Raw genomic sequence first — 11,235 nt, forward strand, 5'->3', positions numbered from 1 at the left:
AGGGCACAGACTTGCCGCAGCACTTGCTAGCAGCGGCAGCTGGGACAGGTCAGGAACATCCCCTGCACTTGTGCAGCAGGGCGTGGGACTGGGCTGATCCTGGCCACCCTCCCATGGGGCACCCAGGTGAGGGCTGCTGGCTTCCTCCAACCCAGGAGGAAGGACAGTGGCTCAGCTCCCCTGCAGGGTGGGGGCAGCACCCAGCTGCAGGGCAGAACCCCCTGGTGGGCTTCTTGCTCCGAGGCAGCTGCTGAAGGAGGGGAGGCGGGGCAGAGTGGATACTGCAGCCCTCCAGCCCTGCCAAGGATTTGGAGGGCAGGTGGGGAAGAAGAGGCAGGGTAAAACTGTTGCAGCAAAGGGGGGAGGAGGAGAAAATAGAAGTGAAACTCCCTGCAAAAGGCAACTCTCTAGTAACTCCCTCCCCTGGGCTGGACACACACAGACACCCCCCCTCCCCCCCCCCGGACACCCCCTCCCTCCAACTCCAAGACTTGCAGGGAGGCCCCGGATCCGGGCCGGGGGACAAGCAGCTCCGAGCGGCGGCCGGGGGCACTGGGGCGCCCACCCGGAGCCACCTGCCGCGGCAGCGCGGAGGACGCGGCTCGGGCGGCGCTCGGGAAAGTTGCGGGCGGCGCTCACCTGGGCGCAGGCACACGGCGCCGAGCAGCAACAGCAGCAGCGGCGGCAGCGGGCGGGCGCGGGCGGCCCCGGGGGGCTCCATGCTGCCGCCTCCCGCCGGCGCTTCTCCCGCTCCTCGTCCTCGTCCTCCTCCTCCTAGCGCAGGCCGGGACAGTCGCTCGCTCCCTCCTCCGGCTAGCCGCACCCACCCGCGGGGCTCCGCGCTGCCCGGCCCCACCCGCGTCCGCCCTCCGCTCGGCTCCGCCGGGTCCGCGCCGGAGCAAGTGGCCGCTTCCCTCTGGCAGCCGAGCGGCGCTCCAGGACTGAGCGCGGCGCCGGAGGGCGGGGCCTCCGCCGGGACACGCCCCCGCCCCGCCCCGCCCCCCAGCCGGGGGAGCCCGCCTCCTGCTCCCGGACCGCGAGCTCCGGGGCGCTGCTAGGGGGCGGGGCGGGGGTGCAGAGCGGGTTTTGTGTGTGCGTAGTGTGTTGGTGGGTGTTTAGTGTGGTGTGTCTCTGTGTGGGTTTGCGTGTGACGTGGGGGGGTGTCTGTGTCACTGGTGTGTGTGCAGTGTGTGGTTGCGTCTGGGTGGGTATCGGTGTGTGTAGTGGGTGGGTGTGTCTGATGTGTGGGTGTCGGCGTGTGCAGTGTGTGAGTGTGTGTGTGGGCGTGGCACTATGTGGGTGTCTGTCTCTGATGTGTGTGGATGTCGGGGTGTGTGGGTGTGTCTGTGTGAGTGGGGGTGTGGGTGAATATGTCTGTGTCGTGGGGGGGGTGTAGTGTGTGGGTGTCTGTGGGTTCGTGTGTCTGTGGGGTACGGGTGTGTCTGCGGGACGCGGGTCCCGCGGTGCCGCCTCCCGCTTGCCCGCTGTGGCCGGGGGCGCCAGGCGCTGGTGCCACGACGGGGACAAGGGCCCCGCTCAGCCTCACACAGGAGCCGGGTCTTGTGTGGGCGGGCTGCAAAGAACCCCTCCCCGGCAGCCCGGCGTGCCCTGACGGCATGGACCAGGGGCGTCACTTCCACCACGTTAGCAACCAACCGACGGAAAAAACCAAACCCTGCGGTTTGCCCCGTGCTACTTACTGTTTTCTGGCGCGCGCACATCTGGGCCAGGGAGGCAGCAGCTGGCGGGAAAGACCTGGGCACAGCTGGAAGGGGAGAGCCCGCGCAGGGCTGCCCGGCACCCCCCTGTAGGAGCCCCCCAGGCTGCCTGCACCCCGCCGCCTGGATGGGCCACGCGCTGTGAACGCCCCCGGCTCCCCCCAGCCCTTCCCGGGACCTGCTCGCCCTGTCTCTCTCGCCCTGGCCAGCCACTAGGTGGCAAGAGCCGCAGCAGCCTGCTCACCTTCAGCCAGGAGTTCTCCTGGAAGCAGCTGAGGCCCTACAAAACCCACAGCCCTCAGCTCTGACCAGTCAAAGGAATACATCTTACTTTATTTAAAGTATATATTCAATAAACAAATACATGTTTCTTTATTTTCTGTCCTGGGATAAGCCGAGGACATGCAAAACCTATTTAACCCTGGGGAACGTAGCCCTGGTTTTTCCGTGCTCCTGCTATACCAGCCTGAACGAGGCTGTTTATCTTATACAATTTTTAAAACTTTTTAAAACATACATGTTACTTTATTTAACTTCTATATTAAACAGATAACTACATATTACTTTATTTTATGGTCTGGAATAAGCCAAGGACATACAAAAGCTAGATAGCCCAGGGAATATAGCCCTGATGTTTCCATGCTCCTGCTATAGACCAGACAGAATGAGGCTGTTTATCTTACACAGACAAAACCTTTTAAAAACTAATATATATTACTTTATTTAAAGTATTAATGTATATATTAGCGACCAAAACGCTGGCTTGCATCCATAGATGCTTCTCAAGCAAATCCCGGGACGTCATTCTCCCCCTGTACTGGGCCTTAGTGAGGCCGCAGCTGGAGTACTGCGTCCAGTTTTGGGCTCCACAATTCAAAAAGGATGTGGAGAAGCTTGAGAGAGTCCAGAGAAGAGCCCCGCGCATGATCAGGGGTCAGGGAAGCAGACCCTACGATGACAGGCTGAGAGCCCTGGGGCTCTTTAGCCTGGAAAAGCGCAGGCTCAGGGGTGATCTGATGGCCACCTACAAGTTTATCAGGGGTGATCACCAGTATCTGGGGGAACGTTTGTTCACCAGAGCGCCCCAAGGGATGACGAGGACGAATGGTCACAAACTACTACGAGACCATTTCGGGCTGGACATAAGGAAGAATTTCTTTACTGTCCGAGCCCCCAAGGTCTGGAACAGCCTGCCGCCGGAGGTTATTCAAGCGCCTTCATTGAACACCTTCAAGATGAAACTGGATGCTTATCTTGCTGGGATCCTATGACCCCAGCTGACGTCCTGCCCTTTGGGTGGGGGGCTGGACTCGATGATCTTCCGCGGTCCCTTCCAGCCCTAATGTCTATGAAATCTATGAAAATATTAAATAAATAAATACACATTGCTTTATTTTGTGGCCTGGAAGAAGCTGAGGACATGCAAAACCTATAGCCCATGTAACATAGTTTGGATTTTTCCAGGCTCTTTTCATACCAGACTGAACCACGCTGCACTAGTATCAGGGCTGTGTGTGGCATCTCAGCTCCTTTGTTAGGCTGCTGTGAGTTTGTGCTCTGCCCAAGTCCTCAGAGAGTGCACTGCGATCTCCATCCAGGAGAGGTGCCTGCTGCTGAGTGAGGAGGGCTTTAGAACTTGTGCCTGTCACCAGAGATTTCCAGCAACACAAAAGGCACTAAAACATTCAGCTTTTCTTCAGATTAAAAAAGAGAGAATGGCAGGTATGGGAAACTCCTTTCGCTGCTTCACAGAACATTGCAGCAAATGTACCCGACACTGCACCTTGCTAAAGCTGCTGGTTTCTGTATATACACTGGGTGCAACGTTCCCAGACACAAGCTCAGAAGCCCTCATTCAGCAGCCCTCCTGGATCGAGATTGCAATGCCCTCTCAGGCCATGTCCACATGAGCGCAGATGTTTGCTTCCCCAGGGACAAGTAGCAGCAGCGTACCTGGTTACTGCTACTTGTCTCCTGCCTGCACATGGCTGCTACTTGCCCCCAGGAAACACCTGTGCCATGCATGCTTTTTGTTGGCAGCAGGTTACCCTGGATAGGGTAGGGGAAGCTGTGGCCGGCAACTGTGCTGGCCCCAGCAGCCTCGCCTGGGATCCTGGGGGGTTCCAGGAGCTGCAGCCATGGTGCTTCTGCAGCTGGGATCCTGGCTGGCAGCTGGATCATGTCTCCAGCAAGCCAAACTCCAGTTTTGGGCAGCTTGTGTTGCCATCACGTGTGCCACCCTACTTTTTTTTTTTTTTTGGTGTGGGTTTTTTTGACGCCAGGATCTCCCAAAGTAAAAAAAAAGCAAACCCATTCTGTGAGGTAGCAGTGTGGAGAATGCCTGCATATGTGGTGCGTGGCTCTGCATCTGTGGTCTGTGGAGCCACATACTGTGCATCCACACTTGTCTGGATGCAGCCTCTGAGGACTTGGATATATCAATTCACACAAACCTAATGAAGGAACAGAGATGCAACACACAGCCCTAATACTAGTACAACGTGGTTCAGTCTGGTATGAAAAGAGCCTAGAAAAATCCAGACTATGTTATACAGGCTATAGGTTTTGTATGTCCTCAGCTTCTTCCAGGCCATAAAATAATGGATTTATTTATTTAATATATACTTTAAATAAAGTAATGTATTAGTTTTTTAAAGTTTTAAAAATTGTCTGTATAAGATAAACATTTTTTAAAAGTAAGTAAACTAATCTCCAGATGATGACTTGTCCATGCTGTCCTAAATTTTAAAACTACAGCAGATTAACTGTTAACCTTCAAAATCATCAAACTGAAAACAAAGCAAAAAATTATAATAATAACACATAGCAGAGACTAGCAAAATTAAATCATTAAAGAATTTGGGGGTAATTGTCCAAGAGGAAGGGACCGTGCATACTCTTATGGCTTGAAGAAATACTTATAAAGGGCAAAGAAGGGGTCATCAATACTTCTGGGAAAGTTGGGTGAACCTGAAGGTCAAAAATATTGCTATTCAAAGCAATGTACTGCAAAAAAAAGAGCTTTCAGGAATAAGGTTTTTATTGGACCAAGCAAGCAGTGGTGCTATTTCACAATGGAAAATGTAAGTGGCTTGAAATCATCATTGCAAGCTTCCTGACTAATAATATAATGTGACCATCCTGCAGCCCACATCATACTATGAAATAAGTCTCTTGTCCCTAAAAATAAAAATCTGAATAATTCATGTTATGTGCTTGCTCCCGTGGGATTTTCTAGTAGTGAAATCCAAACCAGCAGCAATCACATCCCTTTTCACCATGACAAAGTGAACTGAAAAAAGAGACCCTTCAAAAACTCCTGAAACTGGCTCAAAGTCATTCAACATACGTTATGAATACATTCAATATCCTCAGAACAATGTTAATAGTTACAGAGTAGGGTAGAAATATTTAAAATAGTTACTGGACTACAGAAGAGGTTAAAATGATACCTTTTGTTTTTTCTTTTAGTACTGTACTTTCCACTGAAATAAAATCAGCATTTCTAATGCTGAGAATTTTAAGTGCATTGGGTTCAAATAAATCCTTCTCCCCCCCCATATTATTATTTATATTATTATGGTATTCATTATTTAATTAATTTTAAAATATTTTATTTCCTAAATGTGCTTACAATCAGAGCCCTGTGGTTTTTTCCCCATAATATGCTTTCCCCAGGATTTTATCTGATTATGTCACTCAGTCTATATTTGAGGGATATGAAACAATGGACTTCAATAGGCCTTTCCAATGATGTCATTAGCAAGGTTGGCCTCCACCCTTTATGAAAATAAAGAGAGGCTTAAAGACAGGTTATTTTCTTCCTACGTTTTCAGGGAGTATAAAGATCATGGTGATAAGCATATTTCATGTTTTTATTCCTGTAGACTATAAGAGGCCCAGTCATAAACTCTTGACCTAGGTCTTGTACAAGCTTAAAGTAGAAGACAAAAAGGTTTTCTAGAGTTTACATCCTAGTTAAATATCCACCACTTAAGAGTTTATCAGGAACGTGGGCTGCTTCATCACTATGTACAGTTCTGTCACAGCACAAGAGGGCCTGATCCCACAGTCTTTGTTTGTATAAGCAGTCCCTTTGAAGTTGGTATAAGACTATGTGAGAGAAGGTTGTGAAATCATTTCCTAAAATACCAATAATCCAGCTCGGGAGCCTTACAGGCAGTGATCTACTAGTTCACTAAGCATACATCTAATTATGGCATGTGGATAGTTTTGCTGAGGTTAACACATGCAAGTGATTTGCTGGACCAGGGTTTTATTTCCTAAACACCTTGCTATTATAAAATATAATCAGTTAGATATCTAAGTTCACATGAAAACAATGGACATTTTCTGCTTTGGAACAAGGAATACATCTTATAAGCACTGAGTAATTATCCGTAACAGCAGGATGCTAAGACTGATTTGATTGTAAAAACAAAAGATTTCAGTCAAACAGCAGAAACAGATTCAGGCCTATGCTACACTTACCAGAAATACGCTGGATATAAAAATCCTAATCATAAATTATTACCAAATTTAATACAGAAGCATGATTTGTTCTGGGTTTTCCACTGAAGTTCATGGGAGCCACCTTGAGTCCTTGATCTACTGAGAAAGAAACCCAGCAAACTGCCTGGTTTTAAAGTCCTAAAATAAACAATCTTTTTGGAAACTTGTTCAGTTACCAACATAAGATTTTTCTTTAGAAAGAAATATTTACATGTAAAGGGAAACCCCTCTCCCCCACTAATAATTAGAGAATTTTTGATTGATACTTAATCCTGTCAAATCATGGGGTTCTGCATTTATGTGACAAAGTGGATTAATAGTATAATCTATTAATAATGCATTGTGCATCATAACAAAGAGTTTGTATTAAAATGAAGTATCATTTCCAGTTTACAGCAGATGAAAGAGACCCACACTTCTGAAAAGCAAATTTCTAGTAGGAGGAAATAGAGGATATTAAGGAAAGCACCCCATGCCACAACTGGAAATTTAATCCGTTAAATTTGAATAAAGTCCATTATCTGTACTGAGTGAATAAACTTTAGGGCATGATAATAAATGCAACGTCAAGGAAAGAGTGCATACCATTATGCATTGCAAAATATGGTCTGCAAAATATAACATCGCTAACATTGTAACTAAATTATGGGATAAATATTTACTACAACATCCAGTTTTATAAAACTTGGCTGATCTGTTTATTTTTCACTGTGCATTGGTTATTCCTGTTGGTGTTGACTTTATTTACAAGTTGAAGCTTCAGTTTTGTTTGACTGTGAGTAGAGTTAGGTGTTCAATCTTTCTACCTCAGGTATAGTAACTGGTTGTTGTTAAGATAAAGCTCCTAATTCAGTCAGTGTGTAAATATACATAGGAGCATTGACTGTTAATATAAATAATCAATCATTCTGCATAGCTAGCATTAAATGCAAACAGAATCCAGGAGTGCTGGTTACAGCCTTGCATGTGAAAGACCAATGAAGGAATTGTGTGAGCCTATTACCTGGATGGGGCCCAGAGGCCAACATTTTAAATATACTGTGGGTTAGACACCTCACAGTCCAGAGAATTTCACAAAGTGCCCAAATAATGTAAAAAAAAAAAAAATGGCTCTAGATGTCTGGCTTTAAATGTCTAGATGTACTTTGAAGTCAGTGGGAGTCTTTCCATTTGCCTTCAATGAGCTTTGGATCAGGCCCTTTCAGAAGGAAACCAGCTTCACTGGATGTTGAGTATAGCTGGATTTGTCTGAGGTTTCTGGGCTCGACATGGCATGGCATCTGAACAGAAAATGAGCTAAAAACAGAGACTGGGACCCAGGGTGAGAAATAAGGGAAACAGGGCTGACTCAGCTTACTAAAGGTTTCTGCAGCTACCTGCAGTTTCAGCCATCTCTGTTCAAAGTAAGCAAGATGTTTGTGTGCATTTTGTAAATAAATTAATGATTTATTACTAGATAGATTACCAGAAAGATACGAGTCAGTTACCGATTTCTTCTGCAAAGCAGAAAGTAACCTACTCAAAAGACTTGAAAATGGGTAGCAGTATTTATACTACAGTCATCATCACCATAGTATCTGAGCTCTTAAAGCAAATTTGTTTTTCTTGTTACCCATGCCCAGTGCACCTGTTTGTAAAATGTAATTTAAATGAGGGGCCCACACTATATAAATGTTCATTAAAAATGATATTGCACTAGCACTGTATACAAAATTTGAAGAATGCCTCCAGCTGAGATTAAGTATATGCAAAGCATCTGAGTGGGAGGTGGGAGGAAGACTTTTCAAAAATAGATGGTGGTCATTATCCAAAAAGAAGTTTGGAACTTGCTTCCAAAAAATAATTGCAAATTGGAGATATTGGAAAAGGGACCAAAGAAGCCAATCATGTTAACAGAGACATCTGAAAAAAGCAAAGTGCCCAGTGTGGTAAACTTTAGGCTTCATTGCCAGTTTGTCAGATTAGTTGGCCAGCTGTCAGTCTTTTGTCAAGTTTCGAATATCATTTCCCTGACTTTCTTTAGAACAGTTGCCAAGGAATAAGTGGAGTTTCCAGAGCTAGTAAGTATCTAAATGTCTTTTCACATTATCTAGCAAGTATTCAAGGAAGGAAAAGGTTATTGTTTTCACATAAAGATCCTATGTGATGCAGCATGGCAGAGATGAAAGAGGAAGCTGGCAATGTATTGTTTTACCAGATCAAAGATAGCTGAAATACAAAGGATGAGGTACTTGGTTTAGGAATCTTAATAACTGCTAAAATGATTGTAATTTTACATCTACCTGATACTCTCCCTTCCACAATCAATCTGACCTTCTCTGACATTAATGAATGAGATTAATAACAAATACATTAATTGTTGATAAGTTTTTAAGTAGCTGCTTCCTTTTAAAATCACCATATTCAAAATTATTTTAAAATAGCTCCTTTTTTAAATTTAATTCTCAAGCCATGCCTCTGTAAAAAATTTGGAATTTCAAAATTTGACTTGTACCACTATTTTTTTTTTTTTTTTGCTGTGGGACAGGGATTATATTGTACTGCTTAAGGGTAATAATCTGGTACACATGTTAAGTGATGAGCTGTGTAATTTTAAAAATCTCTTTTATCGACTCTAATCAGAATACTTATATAGAAACTTTCATCTAAGGATCTTAAATTAATTAAGCCTCATAATCAGAACACCTTTTGTAACGTAGATAGCATAGTATCTTCTACTTTTTTAACCCCCTTTTCATTTGAGGACTTCAAAGTAGTTCATCGAACCTCTCAACACTCTGGGAGGCTGGTATCTTTATTTTAAAGAAGTGAGTAAAAAAGCTTAGGCCAGTGACTTGAATTGCCCAAGTCCCCGCAACAGATCAGTGACAGTCAAGAACAGAATCCAAAGTCTTCTGACCCAGCCACCAACTACAGCTAGCAACACTGTCAACTTGATTAGCAGGCAGGAAGTGACTAAAATGTTAATGTTCTAGAGTAACGTTTATACAGACGCCAACAAAATTCACCTACCAGTGCTGCTCAGCACCCTCATAAATTGAGGAGATCTCACATGGAGCTGATTGTAAATAACTGGGTAGATGTTCCATTCAGCATTGTGAGAGGGGACAGGGAATGACAGAGAGGATGGACAGGACAGGATGTGTGGTAAGGGAGAAAATGAAGGAAAGGGAATGGGACCTGGTTCATGACCCCTGCAAGTTAATAAAAAGTGTCCTACCAAGGAAAGCAGAAGAAGTATCCTGACAGAGAATACCAGGGAAGAATATTGGAATGGTGGATAAAAAGGAAAATATAGATGGATAGAAAAACCTAAAAGATGAAAGGTACAGAACTATAAGTACAAAATGGACAGCAGAAAAGGTGAAGAGGGAGGGGAATAAGAGATAGGAAGGTGAGGTTGTGGGAAAAAAAATATTTAGAGCCATATACTGCCCCCTTTTCTCATGCTGTTCAGCACCTGGCTTGGTGAGTTGTCCTGCTGACCCCAATGGGATTACTGACAGAGTACAGTTCTATGCCATAGAAGGGTGGCAAAACCAGGCCCTTTATGCCAAATAGCTGTTTTGAGCTTGCATCAAGCACAGCTCCACTGAGAAGAAAGTATAACACTGCTGTGGGGTTGAAATGACTATCAAAGTAATTCAGAGCAACTGAAGGGATGCAGCGGATGAAGCCAAGGTAAAATGCTGGGTTCTGTTGCCCCGCCATTAGTCTTTCCGGTACGTACCTGTTGTGTGAAGGTGGTAGAGGGAAGTGGTTGGCATGGAGCTCTCTCTCTGTACTCTATAGCACTTAAAAATTCCCCTATGTCAGAAGAATTCATGTCTGCTCTTTTAGGACAGACTTCTGAGCACTTTGAGCTGTGTGAGTGGACAAAGTAGCCAGGCTAGGGAGCAAGAATTGATGCCTCAGGTTTTATTACCATCTTGGCTGAACCACACTGCAGAGTTCAGCTCCTTTCTTTCCTGCCAATGATTGACAGAAGTTCCTTCTGAAGCAGCAAAGCAGAAGCTAGTGGACTAAGCAGTGTCATCAATGTCAGTTGGGAGAATTATGAAATAGGTTCAGCACCAGGCTGCCATTAGCATGCAGTGCTGAATACTGTACACCCTAAATCAGTTTAGCTATGTTTTCTTGGCAATTATGACAGGTGTCCCCCCATATCCTAACATTTGTCCTGCTTATCTTTCATGATAGGCTGATGGTAGTAGCAGATCTTTTGATGTGGGCCTGCTTTTTAACATGAGTAGATTTCACTCGTTATGGTGGGGGCAGGGGTCAGCAGGAAATCAATGCTGCTTTTTTATCTAGCTACATGCAGAACCATTTAAATGAATCCACCGACAATGTTCCAGCATTGCAATTTCTTCCTTACAACCTTTGTTGCTGGTCTGTCTGCCCCTGACTGTGCTACATCAGCACTCCCAGATTAGAAAGAGCAGCTTCTCACTAAATAAAAGGCAATGCTTCTTCCCAATATGTCAATTATATCAAGGTAAGAATAGGCCTGCTCTAAAGAGTGAGCAGTGCAGGTAATCACTTGGGCCTGCAGATAGTTAGAGGCATCTTTGTAAGCAACAGACACACTCCTCATTCAAAAAGACATTAAATTTTCTGTTATTTAACTGTGTCCATACTAAAATCATGGGCTTGTTTCTAATGCATGGAAACTTTGTCCAGTCTTGTAAGATCAGGGTGTTTTGACTATAACCCAGTTCAAAGGAAAAGAATTGGAATGCATTACTTGTAAATCAGGATTCTCATTCTCAGAAGCCTTAAAAAGAAGGATGTATTAATTAGAAATAGTTTTCTATAATTAAATCAAGGAATATGTACCAGTAGATTTTGGAGGCAAAAAGGGAAAGGAAATCAGATAGGTAGAAATGAGCCTTGTGAGAGAGCAGTCAGTATTTTTGTTTTGTTGCTATGTAGTATGTTGTATCACAATAGTATTTCCAGCCCCTGCAAATGTTTGGGTTCCCTTGTGCCAAGGGCTATATGA

General features: G+C 45.0%; 1 protein-coding gene across 1 annotated transcript in view; it reads right to left on the reverse strand.

The window, feature by feature from the left end:
* Positions 1–925, reverse strand: part of ALCAM (activated leukocyte cell adhesion molecule) — a 168,405-nt gene extending 167,480 nt beyond the window's left edge. Inside the window, exon 1 of the mRNA XM_006258139.4 lies at positions 640–925. Within this exon, the coding sequence (XP_006258201.2) occupies positions 640–721 (82 nt within the window). The 5' untranslated portion in view covers positions 722–925. The remainder of the gene's footprint in view (positions 1–639) is intronic.
* Positions 926–11,235: the final 10,310 nt, after the last annotated feature.

Source organism: Alligator mississippiensis, chromosome 1 (genome assembly GCF_030867095.1).
Source record: "Alligator mississippiensis isolate rAllMis1 chromosome 1, rAllMis1, whole genome shotgun sequence".
Classification (NCBI taxonomy): domain Eukaryota; kingdom Metazoa; phylum Chordata; order Crocodylia; family Alligatoridae; genus Alligator; species Alligator mississippiensis.